Raw genomic sequence first — 20042 nt, 5'->3', positions numbered from 1 at the left:
CTCACAAGCTCAAGTCCATACTTCCCAGGCCCCACAGCATGGTAGGAAGCCACGTATCAGAATGCCTCTGGGTTAGCTAGAATTTAATTAGAAATAGACTAGAGTAAGAAGAGAGGAGCCAGGCTTGCCTGTGAGTTGGAATGTTTCTCCAGTTGTAGGCCTGGAATGTGAGTACTTTGCAAGCCTGTGAGTGCCAGCAAGCCCGTGGTTTGTTTGGGAGTAAGAAAAAAAATGTAGTCTTCTAATTCAGAATGAGAGCAAGAGAGCCTTCCTGTCTTGGAGGTTTTGTTTGTGTTACAGAGAGGTACAATGTACGATTTTAAATAAAAGAGTAGTGGAATCAGTTTTCAATCAAAAATTACTGCTTTAAAAAAGTGTAGCCAATGACTCTGAGGAGGAGGAAAGGAAGGAGAGGTGGGAGGCTAGAGAGACCTTGCAAGGAGACCTGTTCAAGTGTCACAGCAAATGCTGAGGGATGTTACAGACAGACACCCAGGGGTCACAGTCAGTAGCAGCTGTGCTTGAGAGTCTGGGGCTTGCAGTTCCCTTTTATAGACCCAAGACCCTTGTGACTGCTGGGGGAGGTGGTGAAACTAGTCTGGCCAGTGAGGTCAAACTAGTGAGTTCCTAACCTGGGCTAAGGAGCCTTTGTTTTGTTGTTGGAGTGAAAGGTGAATTAAAGAGATGAGCATCTGAGAGGGACTTGATCTCTGCCTCAGTATCTCCCTGTGTTGCCTGAGGAAAGTTAAAGTCTTGAACAGGGTCCAGGATCTGGAGGGTATCAGATCAAAATCTGTCGGAGAGAACTTAAATGTTTGTTTTCAACAGCTTTATGGAAATCTGATTTACATATCATACACTACAGCATTTCAGTACTATTTGGCTTTTAGTGTATTCATAGATTAGTGCAACCATCTACACAATCATGAAAGTATTTTATCACCACCAAAACTAGCTAAGTTCTTAACTGCATAGAGCTTCAGTGTTTCTAGTTTCTTGGCCTCTTTTCCCACGAGTTAGAAACAAGGGCTCACACAGATGTGCAGAACTGTCAAGACTTTATTCAAAGTGAGTGGTAGTGACAGATTAGGAAAGGCTGTGGTGCCCAGATTGACAGTCCGTTGTGAGAGTGAGGGTCCTCAAGGGAGGTTATGGCTTGGAGCTTCCTCTGACGGGACAGGAGAGTTTAATTCCTAAGGAGCGTGGCATGGCATGGGCAGAACTCTAGTTTGGTGATGGAGGTTTTAATGTGCATGCCCGTTATATACAGTCAAATGGTGACTGGGATTTTCCTGAAAAGTTTACTTGAAGATACAATCTGATCTTAATTTGTATGTACTCTGAGCAATTTAGGTGAGGTTAGGGTTTTTTTTTTTTTTAAATCAGATAGATTGAGAATATATTTGAATAGAAACTGTCTCAATTTGATGGTTCTTAGTGGTAAAGAAAGGTACCCCATTGTCCAGAAGAATGCAAGTATTCACATACATGAATGCCGAAGAGCAAGGCAGCCAGTTACATTATTAGAAGGAAGGATGTCTCTAACTGGAACCCAGTATACTCCAGGTTACTGAATCATTTTCTCAGATTATTCCCTACCTTAGAACCACTAACCAGCTCTCGGCCTCTGAATTTGTCTATTTTAGATAACTCACATAAAAAGAACCATGCAGTTATTTCTGATAAGTTATTTCGTATTATAGCACATATAGTACTTTATTTCTATTTATTAGTGAGTAATATCTCATTTCATACTCTACCACATTCATTTATTCATTAGTGAACATTCAGATTAGTTTTACTTCTGGATTTTATAAACAGTAGATATTAGCAAGTGCATACAGTGCTTATATAGATATATAATTCAGTTGAGATTAGAAATAGATTGGCGTGTAGGAATAGAATTGCTAGGTCACAATGCAACTCTTTTGCTTAACCTTCCTGAGCCCAAAGATGAAGTGGAGCCTTCCTTACCCGACAATGTAAAGAACCAGCAGTTCTGTAGAGGAGTAGGTATGCTGTATGGTTCAGTCCCAGACCACATTAACTTGACCTTCAGAGCGTTTCTAAAGGTTCTTGCAGAACCGTCTCCAGTATTACACAGCTCACTTTGTAGTTTACTCTTGCTTAGTACCTTGTTTTATTGAAATGTACAACACATTTTGGCTCATATCTGTGTATTTTTCTGTCTTATAATGGTCCAGAAATTTAATGCAGGTCATGCTAAGACAGTTTTAGTATGTGCATATAAAGTGCATTATTTTGTTTGTGATGTTCAGGATTGGATACCCAGACCATGGGCATTCGAGGTAAGTGTATATTCCTTCTGGTGTCTCTCACTATGATCCTTGTGAGATCAGAGCATTGTTCCATAGGGTCCTGATCCTTCCAAATACAACTCTATGGTATTACAGGACTTGGGGATATCAGTTGGCAAAAGTATGAAATTCAGAAAGTAATAAAAAATCGAGAAGTTATATATTTGAAAGAGTAAGTTAATGGTTATTAATTAAAATTTATTGTTAATGTAAAAATTATCAATGTCTAAGAGAATTAACTTGGAAATTTAGGGAAATTACTGGCAAAAAAAAGAAGGAAAACAAATTCATTTTTGAACAGTGAAGTCATAAAATTAAGAATGCATATCTGAGGGGAAAGCACAGATACTTAAGAACAAACTAAACCTTTGCTGTTTTCTAAAGTTCACACAATGATTATTCTCTTTGGAGGGTGAAATTGCCAGGGTGTGGGTAATCTGCTTGTGTTTACCCGCAAGAGAAAGATGCTTGCTGTTGTAAAACCTCTGGACATTTCACATTTAATGTATGAACACATGATTTTGACTTCTTGAGCTTTCCTGCTCATACCTTTTCTTTGGCAAATCAAAGCAGTTTTCTACTATGACCGTGACTAATCTTAGGAACAAAATGTCTAGCTGGAAGGATGCTAGGACCTCCCTCTCTTATGAAGTTCTTTTAAGTATAATTAACACCATTTCATTGATTAGTAACTGAGGCTCACCAACATTGCTGCACTCTGTATAACACAGTGAATTTGGGAAATAGAGAGCAGTAAAAAGTCAGAGTAATTGGCAGCTTCCTGGGTAGACGCTAACGCCCTCTGTAATTAGAAGCTGGGGAGTTGTGACCTGGAATTAGTCAGATACAGCTGTAGGGATAAAGTGACCAGTTGCCTCCATAGTACTTCCAAATTCCACCCCAGTGATATCAAAGCCATGTACCGGAGGCATACCCGTGGGCTGTGTGCACACATACCCTTGGCCCTCAACACCCCTCCTGGGTGACAGCATCACCATGCCACAGAACTGGAAAGGTCTGAAGATTAGCCTGAAACTGACCATCCGGAACAGACAGGCCCAGATGCCTAACTATCAAAGCCTTCAAGGAGCCATCAAGAGACAGATAGAAGCAGGACAGCATTAAATTCGGTGGAAATCGCACTTGTGATGAGATTATCAACATTGCCTAGCAGATGTGGCACTGACCTTTAGACAGAACATCTGGAATTGTTAAGGTGACCTGACTACTGCAGTCTATGGGTTGCAGTGTGGATGGCTGCCATCCTATGACATCATAGGTGTTGTCCGCAGTGACACGGGTAAAGCAGAAATATCAAAGGACTAAACTAAAAGTGACAGAGAACTGGTGGGTCCGTATGATGCACACAGTGTTTGGACTCTTGGAAGGGAACATATCTCAGATACGTAGTGAGACAGGGCACTGGTGAAAAAGGCAAGAGGGGCATGGTATTTCTTATGACATTTTCTGCTAGCCTCTAGGTCGCAAGGAAAATAACACATGGAAAGACAAGCAAAAAGATCAGTATGTATCCAAAGTTTCAGAGAATATAAAAAAAAAAAAAAAATCTCAAAAGGATAGGTCTAAGGAAAAGGATCTGGGATTAACCACTGTTCCCTCCCACATGTACTGGTTAGGGTTTGTCAACATGACACAGACTAAAGATATCTGGGAAGAGGGAGCCACACTTAAGGAATTGTCCCCATCAGAGTGGCCTGGAGGCGTGTCTGTAGGGCATTGATTTCTCATTGATGTGGGAGGCCCAGCCCACTCTGGACAGTGCCATCCCTGAGCAGGTGGGCCTGCACTGTGTTGTATCTAAGACGGGAGGATGGGAAGGAAGCCAGGGCAAGCCAGCAAACAGGGCTTCTTCATGGATTCTGCTTCTGGACTCCTGCCCTGATGATGGACCACAATGTGTAAACGGAAATTAACCCTTTCCGCTCCAAGTTGCTTTTGGCAGGTGCTTTATCACAGCAGAAAAAGCACGGCAGCATAGCGCTCTAGCTTAGCTTGTTCTCTGCTTCACAGCCTTGGTTGTGCTCAGACAGACCTTGATTAGGCCATGACGGCTTTTAGAGGCAAGTAACGTGGTAAATTTCCGGCCAGCATTTACCTACTTATGTTTTGTTTTTTTTTTGTTTGTTTGTTTGTTTGTTTGTTTGCTTTTTGTTTTTCATTAGTGTAGGCGTGCAATGACTTCTGGGAATCAAAGCTGGGGTCTTTTACACACTAAACTGAGTTTACATGCCAGTCTTTGTTTTCAACAGTATAATGTGTGATTTCCCCCCTGCTTTCTGAATGGAGTTGGATGGAAGTTATAAACTAGCTTTATGAAAACTTTTTATCATTATTCGATTATATGAAAGTTAAAAGATTTTTGCTTCCTGTAGAAATCATAAATTATAAATTATTAGGAATCTAGACAGATTAGTATTTTCTAATGCACTAAGTCATATTTGCATGACCCAGAATATTTTGGTGCTTAAAAAAAAAAGGTCTTATTATGTAGATTTCATGATCTCTTAAGGAATTATGACCTGCAATTTTCACCCATTATAATCATCTGTGACAATTCAATAAATATCTTTCTAAGCCTAAATTCTAGGGTTGATAGCCATAGTTTGTTTTCTACATGTTTTCTTTGACCAGTAGGAAGGATTTTCATAATACAGATATGGACTGAGCAGATTGTATTTCTATTTTAGGAATATACACATGAGTATATGTAACAACAATTAAAAAGAAGCCATGGAATTTAAAGAAAGCAAGGATGGTAATATACGGGAGGAAGGTAAGGACAGACTAGAAGGGGAGAGATGTAGTTATACTATAATCTCAAAGAAATTATTTTAGAAAGATTTTCTTTCGGAATTCTGACGTAAGGTCTCATGTTGAGAGACAGCATTATGTAGACATTGGTGTCCTCGGCCCCCGGGAGTGGTCAAGTCTGAGGCTCACCATTGCTGCTCCTCACACAGTTACCATGCTGTGCCTTCCCCGTGCTAAGCTCAGTGGGACTGCACACCGACAGCATGTGCCCTGCGGCATGGTGCGGTAAACTGGGAAGTGGAGAGCCGTGCTCGTGGACTCGTCTGCCAGTGCTGCAGAAGCTTAGGACTTGTGTGTGTGTGTGTGTGTGTGTGTGTGTGTGTTTTTTTAAACATAGGGCTGTTTTGATGAAAATGTGTGAGAAAAGCTGAAATATGTATTTAGGATCACTTGGCATTAACTTTTAAGTGGCTAGTTTAAATGAACATTTTATAAGTCAGCTAAATTTCACTTAATGAAGTTCTTTGATAATGGTCAAATACATGCATCGCAAAAAACATGCATCTTGGTGATGGCTGCAGTTTTGTGTTAGAGGAACTGCTACTTTATATGATAGTACTTGCCCCAAAGCTGCCAATCCATCCTATGACAACAGATTGTCCCCTGCACAGTGTCAGCCATGTAGATCAGGGTTCAATAGTGTGTTCGACAAGGACGTTGATAAATAAGTAAACACTTGGAACATTAGTGATGTGGCTTAAGATTACTCAAGTTTAATCTCCAGTTTAAACGTATGCATGTGATTAATAAAAGCCCTATTGGATAAAGCATATTTACGTATTACCTTTCGTGCGGTTTTGTTGTTTGAGGCATGGTCTTACTCTGTACCCAGGCAGGCCTCAGATTTATGGCAGTTTTTTAGCCTTAGCCTCCCAAGTGTTGAGCTCATGTATATGAGCCACCGCATGTAGCTATATATATTGATGGTTTCTGTTGTGTTGTTTTGTTTCCTGAGAGGAGAGAGTGTGATGTTGCTCAGACTGACCTTGAGCTGTATATTGAAAATAACTGTAGAATTGTCAACCTCCTGCCTCCATCTCTGGGGTTATCACCTTGAGTTTATATCTTGAGTAGATCAAATCCAGAACTGAGTGTATGCTAGCTAAGTTACCAGCTGAGCCATACCTCCTGCATTACATATTATTTTTGGTAAACTGATTTGTGTTATTAAACATATTTGCTGTCTTGTTGAGTTATATCCTTAAATATTGCAGTTAATTATAACAAAAGGATGTGTGTTTTTAAATATACTTGGAAGCCACAGAGAGAATTATTTCAAATAATTTCTGGGTATTATAGTTTGATTTTTATATCCTAAAATAATAAATTCTAGCTGGAGAGCAATTAAGAGCACTGACTGTTCTTCCAGAGGTCCTGAGTTCAATTCTCAGCACCACATGGTGGCTCACAACCATCTGTAATGGGATCTGATGACCTCTTCTGGTGTGTCTGAAGAGAGTGACAGTGTACTCATGTTCATTTTTTAAAAAAGATTATAGTCTGAGGATCAAAGCACTGTTTACTGTGTAAGAGTAGCTATAGTTACTGTGAGGCTTATAGTTGCTGATTGTGACATTAAGAGATGGTAATGGCTTGACTTGTATCAAGAACTGATGTGTATGTGAAACAAGATCTTAGGCAGATTAAAAATGAGAACTATAGATAAACATGTTGACAAGATAGAAGTCTGTATTATGAGTTTGAACTGAAAGTGTTGATGTGTTAATAAAAATGGTATAGTTACTTTTATTGACTCATTTTCCTGTACAGTGTGTGGTCATTCTAACACAGACTTGAGAGAATCCCGGTCCCTCTGCTGGGATTTTCATCCTGATAACCACAACAGCAGAAGATGTTACAGTATAGCTTAGATATTTTTTTTCTTTTTTGCTATAACAAATTACCTTGAGTAGAGTCACTTAAGAAAGGGGAAGGGTCCATGGCGTTGGGGGTCCAGTGGGAAGAGCTTGAAGCAGTGTGCCTGTAGTAAGAAACAGAAATGGAGACTCATAAGCTCACTTCCTCTTCTCTCCTCAAGTACAGTATTAATTTAAGATACATACATAGAGTACGTATACCTAAGAAGCAGTTACTATGTACAGCATGTAATATAAGACAGGTACCGCAGGTACTGACTACCTCTGTCACCTTGACACAAACTAGAGCCATCTGCAAAGAGGAAGCCTCACTTAGAGGACAACTGCATCCAACAGATTGGCCTTCAGCTGAGAAAATGAGACTACTAGATTGACATGTGGCAAGACTGGGAGTGTTGTTGTTTTGGTTTTTGGTTTTGCTCGATTAATGGTGGGTGTGCGTGGACCCATTCCACTTGGGGCTGTGCTACTCCTGGATACGTGGTCTCAGCTGGAAGAAGAAAGCATGCTGAGCAATATAGGAGGTGGAAGCCGGAAGACAGCAGGCCTTCATGGCCTCTGCTTCAGTTCCTGCCTGGAGTCCTGCTCTGACTCCCTCAGTGATAGACTGTGATCTAGATGTGCAAGACAAAATAAACCCTGTACTCCTCAAGCTGGTTTTAGTCATGATATTTCATAGCAATAGAAACCCTAACTAAGACACATTACAAACCCAGCTTCTACGCAGATAAGCATCCAGATTTATCCAAGTTCATAATTGTCGTCAGATAAGACATGCTCAGGGCAGTGACTGCTCGGAAATCTGACTTCTTCCCATTCCCCATTGTCACTGTGCCAAGGACAGTGTGGTACAGTGGGCACAGCGACCTCCCTCTTGGATAGTCAGATAAACACTGAGTTTTGAGGGACAGGGAAGATCTGACTTGTGGATGGAAGGCAGAGGTAGGGAACATGAGAGACCAGTGCAACCGAACTTGAAGCAAGGCTCTGGGACATACATAAGTGAATGCCTGGAGGTGACTGCAGCTAGGTCTCAGTATGGTTGGAGAATATACAGTTTTGAGGGCAGAGGGCACAGTTCAGTGAGGCCAGCATGCACAAGGCCCTGCGCTCAATGCCCAGCAATGTGGACAGGTAAAGGAAAGAAGAGCACAACAGTTTTGCTCAAGGTCAGCAGCCTAAGACTTTGGTGGTTCTTTTGTTGCTATGGGGAGGAGTAAGGTTACACCATCACAAAGATTCTTTCCCAGAGATTAGTTGATGAAGAGAAAAGGGGCGTTTAGATGACCAGTCAGACAAGAACAAAAACGGAAAGAATAAACAACAGAATGCTAACAGTGGCTCTCTCCAGAGCCAACGGCTGCGATAGACAGAATTTGATTCGTTTTGGTAAGATTTGGTTATGGTTAGATTGATGCATCCATATTAGTAAACTATAGTATGTGAATGGTTTCTGCTGCAATTTTTAAACTACTGTAGTATAAACTTTTCTGTCAAATAATCTGCTTACCCTACGGCTTAAATTAGAGTGTGGCGAGGGAGAGATTTGGTTACCTTGTGGTTTTCATTTTTATAGTTTTATTTGTCTCGATTCACTTTTTTCAGCTGTAGAGCTTAGCTAAAAGTAAATGTAATATTCACAAAAGAACTTAAAAAAGGGTTTGCTGTATAAATCCCTAGTATTTATGAAACTTCAGGAAAAGTTAAGAATCACACTCTTTAAGTGAAGTATTTCCCTCACTCTAGAAGAAACAATAGACATTTCTCTGGTTCTCTCCCAAAGCACTCGCTTTTCCTGAATGCCGAAACTTGACCCCACGTGGTAAAACTGCACATTAGTTGAAAATCCCTTATTTCTGACCAGAGTTCAGCTTTCCTTCTAGCTCATTCAGTTTGAAATTTTCTCAGCTTCTTGTATCATCAGGTTTATGTGTTTAACCAAAAAGTGTAAACTATCCGGCCATTGTGTCTATACCTTAAGATAGCAGCACCGAGTCCTTCATCCTCTTCGTCCAAGACTGAGAACGCTGGAACCGAGCTATTCACCCATATGCCCTCAAGTCTTTGCTGATAAATATTCATTCTCATTTTTTAGATTGGGTAATCTACTGATGTCTCTTCAAGTTCCTTAATGCTACTGAATAACTCACTGAGTCTCTCTCTGTGTGTGCGCATAAGTTACACATATATTCATATGTGTTTGTCTCTTACCTATGCCACTTTTAATTCGTTCTCGATAACTTCTGTGAGAATCAAGGATTAAGAATGTACGGTAGAGCTGTGGGGTGGTGGTGAGGCCTTTAGTCCTGGCAGAGGCAGTCGATCCCGTTCTAGGATAGCCGGGGTTAAACACAGAACCCTGTCTAGAAAAACAAACAAACAAACAAACAGATGTCGTGGTCCGGCGAGATATCCATTCATTACTAGAGGAAAGTTTAGACAAAAGCTGGGAGGGAATTGGCTCTGATCTATGCTATTGATTATTAAACAATGACATTGCGGGCCAACATCATTAATGGACTGCTTTTCAAAATACATCTGGTCCTTTAGTGGAAAATTGTTTAATGTTCTTTGTTAATGGGAATTGAAAAGGAAGCTCTAGAGCTGATGATCATGTCTGTACTTTTGAACTATTGTGAGAGTGCACTGAATGCTAATCACTAGCCAACCAGGAGGTCCTGTTGGACATGCAGTGAGCTGTCCTCTTAAAGTCCCTGTAAGAACACATTTTATTGGTCATCATCACAGGGCATTTTCCTGTGCTACATTAAAAAACAAACAAACAAACACTTTACTTTTCTCCCTCAACATATAGAAAGTTATTGTCTGTAATACACAAGTAACATTTTTAATATAAAACCGGAATTGACTGAAAGCATAAGAATATACGAAGAAATGGTTCTCACTCATAATGTCATCGCTCTGAGAACCACTGTGACCGTTCTGGAGAACTCCTCAACTTAAGTATTTCCAGTCAGTTCTTGTTTGCTTAATACATTACCACATTAGATGGATGGATGGATGGATGGATGGATGGATGATAGATAGATAGATAGATAGATAGATAGATAGATAGATAGACAGACAGACAGATAGATAGGGTTTCTCTGTGTAGCCCAGGCTGTCCTCAAACAAACTCTGGATCTGCCTATCTCTGCCTCGAAAGTGCTGGGACAAATGGCATGTGCCTGACTGTAAATAGTTTTATATATCATCACATCAATAAATATATTTACTTTTTCAAGATCATTCTGCATGTTATTTATGTTCCTTTTCTATTTTACTTTGTATCATTAGAAAATAAGATTATTAGCACATAAATATTTTATTTTTCTGTCAAATCATTGTTTTTTTTACTCACTGAAATTTTCCTAATATTTTCATGTTCTGTAAGCAGCTTCTTTTTTTTTTTTTTAATAGTTAGGTTTTGTGGACCCTTGACGTATTTTAGAAGAAAGGGCTATGTGTATGCCTCTAGACTTTCCTCGTTATTTATTTGCTAGGCTAAGATTCATAACTGAACTGCAGTCCCACCCCAGTTACTTTTTTTATTGAACTGACTTGCTGCCCTGCTTCCTTTTGTATAGCCTTCAAGTAAGCTAGCACAGCCAGTGTCTAGAATGAATCGGCATTCTAACCGTGTCCTGCCGCAGATGAAGGCAAATGGTTTCTTGTAAAAAAGTTGCTGGCACTACCAACATAGGCGCTGCATGCCACAGGCAGTTCTGCACACCGAGCTACCCAGCCTTTATGTTGTAAACACACACAGTTTTGCTCTGTATCCCAGACCAGACCTAATTCAGACACTGGCCTGTTAAATATGAGCCACATCAGTCATAGGCAAACACTTCAGACTTTTTGTGTATGGCAAGCTACTGAACCTTTCTATGTCTATTGTAAAATTTAACAATTACACTTGGAGTTTATTTGCCTTAATTAAAACAATGAAATTACTTAGCATAGTGCCTGGTACAAAAACATTGAACAGATACTGATTGCTTTGGTAGGAAGGCTAAGCCAGTGCTGAAGCCGGCAGGGTTTCCACAGTGATGTTCACGCTCCCCAACCGCCACACACTCCTCAATGTAAATATATGTACATATGTGATCTTTTTCTTTCTCTTCGAGGATTTTTCTAGTCTTGTATTTGTTATATTTTTAGTTCTGATTATACCAACTTATTTCATTGTTGAATTTGTTGGGCCTTAAGCTTTATGTAATTATTTATTTTATATACTTCAACAAACTCTCACCTAAAAAACGGTGAGTTTGTTTTAATTCTTTTTAAATTGATATATATATATATATATAATTGGAAAATGTAAAGAGTAAATAGTAGACCCAAATGGTTTTTAGTTTAGGACTAGAAATGAGGGTTTGAGGTAGGCTGGCCTACTATGCATGAGGCCCTCCCTGGGTTATATGCCCCAAACTGCAAAATAAAGTAAAGCAAAATTTCACTTAATTTTTTTCTTTTTTTTAAAGCTTCCTGGTAAGATTGTTCAAGACAGCAATCATAGTGTTTACCACGGCAAGTGTGTCTGCAGCTCCCTTACACTAGGCTCACTTGACTGCCAACACTGTTGTGTTAACAATAAGCCCTATCTGCTGTCTGTCTGTATGTCTGTCTATAGTGCGGTGGATACAAATGGAGGGTTTTGTGGACCATATGTCATCAGTGATATCATGTAACTGTAGTGTTATTATAGGATTTAAGGTGCTATGGGCCATCGTTTAATTTGTTACATATTGTTAAATATATAAATATATATAGTTAGGAATCTCATCAGGATCAAATAATGCTCTGAGTTTTATAGATCTCATAGTCCATCACAGCTACTTTGTGGCTATGTGGAAGCAGTCAGCATTAGTAAAAGAAAGATTGCTCTCAGTGACATGGAAGATCAGTATGGTAGCTATGGTGATGGAGAAAAGTGGATGAATTTCAAATTCATAGTAGAAATAAAATGGATCAGATCTGTTGGGCAATGGACATGCTTGCGCCATCCCTCAGAGTCATGGCTCATGTGTGGGGTCAGCCTCATGATTGAAGATACCATTACATAAACATTGCTGTCTGGTTTGTATTCGCACCCTCATTCCCCCTCCCCTGTCCATTCAGATTTGTGCCATCTTGTACCAGTGGCTCTTTTTGCCTCCTGGTTGAATTGTGGACTCTTTCTGGCAGAGCCACGGTTTGTTTGATCAGATTTTGCTTAATTTTCATTTCACTACTTAACTGTGATCCCCCAATGTACTAGACTTCGTCTCCCATGGAATATTTGGAAGGGTAATTTCCAGCAACAGCAAACCGTTCTCCTTCTACTGACTTAACAGTCATCGATGAAAGAACACGGTAAAACATTAATGGCATAAGATATGTACACTGAAAGCTAATCCTGCAGCCTGGACACCATGTCTCTGGTCCTTTCTCCACAGTAAGCAGTTTCTCAGTTTTCTCTAGAAACATTCTGCCGGCATGCACTCCTTATACCCTCCTTCCCCTCCCCCTGAGCACAAAGGAGAGATCCTGCCAATACACCATGTCTTCTCACGGAACACATGCCAACTCAGACCCACCTCTTCTTTTACAAAAAGGTGTAATTAGTTCAAACTTGAGTGGTTCTTATTGATAGACATATTTTCTTTACTCTTTTGCAATTGTAATGTGCTAATGAATATTGTTTGTATCCATTTCTATACGTTTCTAGTGTAAATGCCTGTAAAGACTTGAGCAGAGGAGTTGTGATAGCCTAAAGACAAACTTGATATTCAGGGACCAGAACAAAGTCAAATTCTTAAATCTGCTGTTCATTGTTTTTAACCATTTGTTAGTTAGAAAGGATGTATTTTTTCCAGTTCCTGCCTGTTCCCACTGAGAGGAGTTTTTTTTTTATTTATTTAGTTCATCTCGTAAACTGCGCGCATGTTTTCTCTAGGGTTAAGCAACTTCTATTAGACACATTGCTTTATTTGTTGCATACCTAGGTTGCTACTATTTTCTAAAACAACCATCACTATTTCTGTTAAAATCTTAATGTCTTTCTTAGTTGGACAAAGCTTTGGTCTTTTGTTTTTCTTTTGAGTGTTACGTGTTTGGATTAGTTAATCAGACATTGTCTGCCTTTATCTTTCAGATCTTTGTATCTTGGTTAGAAATCTCTGAGCTTAAACCCGTAGACTGATTATACCAGTGGTTTAGTAGATCTACAGACATGTTCTAATCCTTTGTTATTATTCTCATATCTATTTATCTTTTGGATAGAGAAGGATACTCTTTGAACAGATTATTTATTGAGTAATAAATATAAAAGCCAGTGATTTGCTTTTGGATTCTTTTTGGGTCTCTCGAGGTCTCAAGTAAATTTTTAAAAGACTTATCAGGACCCTGTAATTTAGCATGGTGTGCATTTCCCACATTCTGTTACTAGAAACATTTCTTGCTGTTGACCATGGAGAAAGCTTCCTGGCAGGGTGCTTGTCATGCACATCACTGTGAGGACCTAAGCTTGGTGCCCCCACCCACTTAAATGCCGGTCCTCACAATGTGTCTGTTACTCCAGAGTGTGGCTGGGAATAGGGGACAAAAGCAGATTTTGACAATTGACTGGCCAATCAGTCTAGCCAGTTTTTTTCAGCTCCAAGTTCAGTGAGGGACCCTATCTCAAAAGAGGTTACTAAGGTAAACATTTGACACCCACAGGCGCCCTTGTGCTCAAGTACACCTGTGAAGATACATATCCAGCACATGCATATAACATACATATGTGTGTAAACACACACACACACACACACACAGTCTTACTCTAAAGTTCAAGCTGACCTGCAATTCTCTCTGCAACTCAAGCTTCCCTCAGATTTGGGACAGTCTTCCTGAGCCCATCTCCCCCCCCCCCCCCCATTGCTGGGCTAGCAGGTCTGGGCCACAGGTGGCTCGGGAGTTGTTGGTTAGGAGAGGGCCATCTTTACCTCCCAAGTGTGTGCAACTTACTGGACCTTGAGGGGCAGTCTACTGCAGTTCAGGCACAGAAGCAGTGTTTAGGGAATCCAACACTGAGTAGTAGATCAGCCTGAGCTCATCATCTGACTTCTGTTCACTGTGCAAACAGGCAGCTGCTCATGGCGGTAGCTCAGTGGGAATTGACAAGGAAATAGTTTTGTGCATTTGTGTTTGAAGTCATAGCACACTGGTTGATTGAAAAACATTTTGAAAATACAAGATTTACCTTCTTCCTTCCTTCTTTTTGTTGTTTAGATTTTCGTTTTATTTGAATGTATGATCTTGGCTGTCCCAAACCCACTTTGTAGACCAGGCTGGCCTCAAACTCAGACCCACCTGACTGTGCTTCCCGAGTGTGGGGATTAAAGGCGTGCTCCACCTGCCCAGCTCCACCTGCCCAGCTCCACCTGCCCAGCTCCACCTGCCCAGCTCCACCTGCCCAGCTCCACCTGCCCAGCTCCACCTGCCCAGCTCCACCTGCCCAGCTCCACCTCCACCAAATTAATGGTTCTTAATACAGTTATTTGCCTGTGTATATATTATATCCACAGAGTGTTGCTGTGTCTGTTAATAGAAACATGTTTTGTATTAGCCATTATTTCCTGATATCTTGGAGTTTTATATAATCAACCTTCTGATTGACTAAATGATTTTTAAAATTTTATTATTATTGTTGTGTATGTATACAACAGAGCAAAAATATGGAGGTCAAAGAGCAATGTTCTGAGGTCAGGTCTCTTCCTCCTTATGTGAGTTGCAGGGATTGTATAGCAAATGCCTTTACCTCCTGAGCCACCTTGTTGGCTATAGAAGGAATACTTGAATGAAAGAAAGCATTATCATAACTTTTAGAAAATAATGAACTCATACCACTCTGTGGTTAGGGGCTCTACAAAGGTAAAGGAAACAGGTAGTGACCATCTCTTGATCATCTTTCTAATTAGCAGTATATATTATGGGTTGGAGTAAAAATGTAAAATAAAATAAATTATTTTTAAAAAATCAGAATTAATGAAAAGTAATTTCTGAAGAAGGTGTTAGACATATGCCTTAGAGGCCATTTGTTTCTGACCCAACTCAGCTCTTAAACATTAGTCAGTTTAGCCATCGGTAGCACCTCTGTCTTTTCCCGAGACAAATACTGATAAAGAGAAAGACTCTGTAATAACATGAGATACATACCACGGAACTTGGATCTAAGGTGGTGACTGGCGGCAGTACTGGGGTTTTAAGAGTGGCTGTTGAATTATTGAATTGCATAGGAAGCCTGTTGAAGTGGTGTCACTCACATTGGTTAAGAGTGCCATAAGATTACTCTTCCTTTGTGCAATTTCTTCTATCAAGATTAATGTATGTACTTCTGAATTCACTTGAAATTCAACATTAACCTTGTATTTAAGTACACCACTAAATTTCAAGATGTAATTGAACAACTTTTCTAAGAAAATATGTATCTGTGTGAATTGATGACAGCATATAACACAGACCCCCTTCTGTAACAAGATTATTGGTGAGCACTTACATGTGATGAATCGTAAATTCACTAATAGATGAGAACTATCTTTTTTTTCTTCTTGTAGCATAACCTGTAAACTCTGATTTCTGTACAAATGGGATATCATTAAAGTGACCATTCAGGTTCTCACGTTTGAATGTCAGCATTTCATTGGAACTGTAATCTATGTTAGCGTTAACCTACTGCAGTGGATTGCATTAATAAGATGATAGGAAGTGATTTGGTCAGTATAAACAAACAGTTCGTTCTCAGGCTGTTGAAACTTAGTGGAAACTTGGCTCTAGTAAAACTCTAAAGAGGATCTGTCTGTCTGTCTGTCTGTCTGTCTTTGTCTCTGTCTCTCACTCTCTGTTTTTCTATCCTCCCCCCTTTCTCTCTCTTTCTCTTTTGGAAATTACTGAGTCATCCTGGTGACCTAAGACCTGTAAGGATTCTTCTGTTTAGAGTTAGAAGATGAGGACACTGTTTAGATTGACATTTTCTTTTCCCGCCACCTCAGCCTTCTTTCGATTTTCTTCCCCCGCTGCCCTTCATTTCTCCTTAGGGATTTCCCAGTGTTGTTTAGGTTTGCCTTTACCTAGTGAATGTCCATCTCAGTCTCCCATATGTGAGTTTATAAGCATCCACATCCACACCCAGCCTGGGATGCCTTCTTCCTTTACACTGTGGTTCTCAACTTTCCTAGCGTTGTAACCCTTCACATCCCTCATGCTGTGGTCTCCATCATAAAGCTATTTCACAACTGTAATTTTGCTACTGTTATGAGCTATAATGTAAATATCAGGTATGCAGGACATCTGATATGCAACCCCTCCCCTCCAAAAAGAGGGCCACAACCCAGAGGTTGGGAACCACTGTCACAGTAATACAGAACCAGGTTGCTGGTGAGATCATGTAGAACCTTGAGAAGAATCAGAGTATTAACTCTTCCCAAGTTGACGACCTCACACACTTGCATAAAATTAGGCCGTTTTTTAGATGCACATACTGTGCAGTTCATTAAAAGATATAGTGTACCTAGAATCCAGTTTGTTTCCAGCTGAGTTGCAGGGACACATGACTGTCACTCCAGCTATGAGACTGGGGTGGGGAGGAGAGTTCAAAACCAGCTTGAGCACAGCTCTGTCTCAAAAACAAAATTAAACCTGGTCCATAAATGTTCATCTTAGTTCACGTTCTATAGCTGTAACACCTAGGACTGGATGATTTATAAAGTTGATTTAGTTCTAAATAAAATTTATAAAATTCATTTAGTTCTGAAGCCTAAGAAATAGAAAGCCTGAGCAGCTAACCATGTGAGGTGGCTTCCCTATATAGCTGCCTACTGCACCAAGAAAAAAAAAAAAGAATGTATTTTTATAAGAATGAGAATTTGCTCATTTCTGCCCTGTTCGATGAGAAAGGCATCAAAGACTTAGAAACTTCAAAGCACCACCTACTCTCACCCTGAAGACTTCAGCCTTAACATGAGTTTGGGCAGGGATATTTCAATCCATAGGAGTATTTTGTTCATATTTCACCTTTTACTTTCTAAATTGATACCACACTTTTAAAAAATAAGCAAAATGTATAAGCATGTCTAATCCTCTTGGGTAATTCTGCCTAATGCGGTGTTTTCCTTCTGTCATAGACATGGAGTCTGGAGAACGGTTGCCATCCTCACCAGCCTCCTCCACTACACCACCGTCTTCTGCTCCTTCTGTGGCTTCAGCAGTTTCAAAGAGCAGCCTTTCCACGGGAGCTGCTTCACTTGGCTCTACAGCCAGCCCTTGTGGTGAGTGTTCTTTAAACTCAACTTTTAGAGACCTGTTTTTTCAGGGTTTCATATTTACATCTAACACCGAACTCTGAGTAGCATAGTGAATGTGTGATCTTTGTGCTTCGTGTAGATTTTATTCTGGGAAAGCCCTGATTACTCCTCTATAAAACTCTTCCCTCAGAGTTTAGTCTTTGTTTCCTGATAACTGTGTTTATAAATATGTTGGTAAGTGTAAGAGTCACAGGGTCATGGAAGAGGGAAGGAAGAGAGAAGCCCTTGGTGCTGACGATTCTTCACTTTTAACACTTATATACTGTACTTCCTATTTAAAGTGACGTGGTCTGGGCTGAGGGCTACCCGTATCTCAGTGTTAAAGCCTTTGTTCAGCTCTAGCTTGGCAAAATTTGGGTACACCCATGTGTGGACAGACAAACCCAAAGATGCTTTAGAAGACCCTGTTATAAATAATTCAGTCTAGTCTGTTTTCTTGTCCTACTTGATTCATTGCTTTGGTCCATGTGTTATCTGATAATTCTTTTTATTTAAAAATAAAATCATGGAGTGACAAGGAGTTTCACCCTGTATCTTAAAACAGTTTGATCTCAATGTTCTTGATCTATAGAAAATAATAAAACAGAACTTTCATCTTTAAAATAGCGAGAACTCAAGAATTCTTTCGTGGGTTCTTTGACAGCATTCTGCTGTTTCAGACATTATCCTAAAGTTTATTTCTTTGTCATCTTAGTCATTGGCAGTGCTTATACAAATTCCTTTATGTTCTAAAGAATATACATTGAGTTTGCTTCTAGACCTAAATCAAACAGCTGTTTTCTGTTGAATCGGTTCCTTGCCTAGCTCTGAAATAATATTCACTAAGTGAGGCTGTTATGAATCCCGACAGAGCAGGGCACAGCGAAGGACAGGAGCATGGTGGGTATGACTTCCCTCTGTTGTAAGTCCATGTCGGCACTGTGGGGTTGTGAGGCACCTCAGGAGTACCACCTTGAGAACACCACTTTTATCATGAGTCAGATAGGTGTCCTTTTAAAGGATATACAGAGGGTTTTGTTCTGTTTTATTTTATTTAATATTTTTTTACAATCCTCCCGGTCCACCCTCTGACTGTTCCACATTCCATACCTACTACCCTCACGCCCCACTCTGTCCCCACGAGGATGTCCCCACTCCACCCACCACCCACTCCAGCAGACCTCCAAACTGGGGTCTCCTGTCTCTTGAGGGTTAGATGGATCTTCTCTGACTGTGTCAAGAGCAGACAGTCCTCTGCTGTACAAGTGTCGAGGACCTCATATCAGCTGGTGGATGCTGCCTGGCTGGTGATCCAGTATCTGAGAGATCTTGGAGGTCCAGGTTAATTGAGACTGCTGGTCCTCCTACAGGGTCACCCTTCAGCTTCTTTCAGCTTTTTCCTAATTCAACCACAGGGCTCAGCAGTTTCTGTCCATTGATTGGGTGCAAATATCTGCATTTGACTCTTTCAGCTGCTTGTTGGGTCTTTTTGTGAGCTCTCCATAGCATCAGTGACAGTGTAAGGCTTTGGGTCTTCCCCTTGAGCTGGATCCCCCCTTTGTTCTGTTTTTTAATTCATCTAATATTGTTCATTTTAAGTACAATCCTGAAAAGTAGCTCAGGTTAAGCGAGCCAAGGCCTTGCCTTTTTTGGACTTGGAGCAATAACATTTAGAGACGCTTAAAACCAATGGAACCTTTAGTTTTATTGCCATAATTGGGGCAAAAAAAAGTATCATCGCAATGAGAGTAATTAGGGCTATTAACATATATGAGTTTTATTGGTTTTGTGACAAAAAGTATTATTTCTTTTCCATGAAGGAACCTTTTTCTTTTTTAAATAAACCACTAGTTTGAGGCCAGGCTGGTACAGGGTGAAGCTTCAGAACAGCCACAGGTACGCCACGGTCACACACAGGTACGCCCCGGTCACACACAGGTACGCCCCGGTCACACACAGGAGAAATCCTGTCTTAAAAACCAAAATAAAAAGCCAAATGAACGGGGAAAAAAAAACTCTCCAAAACTTCCTCTTTTCCTAAAAATTAATTTGGACAGTGTTCACCAAAGGTGTTATATAAATTGGATGTGTTAAATAAATTCAGCTAGCTAATGTATCAAAAGATAGGCTCTAAAAAATGAAAAGCTCTTCACTGAAGGAAGGTGGATTTTCCTAACAGTGTCTAATGAGGTTATGCTAGTGTAATTTACTTAGTGTAGGTTATCCTTTAACATAATTGCATAAGTCAGCCTTACAGAGTAGTTTGTTTGAGTTTTGACTGTTTGACCTAATACAGACATAGAACATTGGGAAATTTAAATAATAGTTGATCTGCACCACAGTCTACTGCTTTTTCTTTCCTTATATATATTTTCAGGTAGATAGCTTCAAACAAATGCTAAAATCAACAGCAGAATCTGTAAAACTGATAAGCTAAGACTGTTGTGGTTAGAATATACTAGGCATGTTTATCTGTAAATGAGCATTTACACCATTATCTCAGTCCCCACGACTGTGAGCCAAGACAGTGTGTACAAGGAAATTGCTGGGTTGGCTTAGTTCTCAGTGCTGTGGTTTTATTTATATATATACATACACACATACACATACATACATGTATGTATGTTATGTAGGAATGTTTAACTATGATGGGAAACCATGGGAAACACATCACACACAAACAGGCAGCTAGAATATTCTCAGGTCCTGAG

The 20042-nt window shown here is 40.1% G+C and overlaps 1 protein-coding gene across 7 annotated transcripts in view; it reads left to right on the top strand.

The window, feature by feature from the left end:
• The window catches only part of BAZ2B (bromodomain adjacent to zinc finger domain 2B), a 207854-nt gene that overhangs the window by 95316 nt on the left and 92496 nt on the right, over positions 1 to 20042 (top strand). For all 7 annotated transcript variants that reach the window (XM_080927904.1, XM_080927901.1, XM_080927903.1 and 4 more), the window contains exon 3: positions 17173 to 17316. In XM_080927904.1, the coding sequence (XP_080784030.1) occupies positions 17175 to 17316 (142 nt within the window). In that variant the 5' untranslated portion in view covers positions 17173 to 17174. The remainder of the gene's footprint in view (positions 1 to 17172; positions 17317 to 20042) is intronic.

Source organism: Micromys minutus, assembly GCF_963924665.1.
Source record: "Micromys minutus genome assembly, chromosome: 13".
NCBI lineage: Eukaryota > Metazoa > Chordata > Mammalia > Rodentia > Muridae > Micromys > Micromys minutus.
The sequence above is the reverse complement of the archived record's forward strand: the minus strand, read 5'-3'. Positions and strand labels throughout refer to the sequence as shown.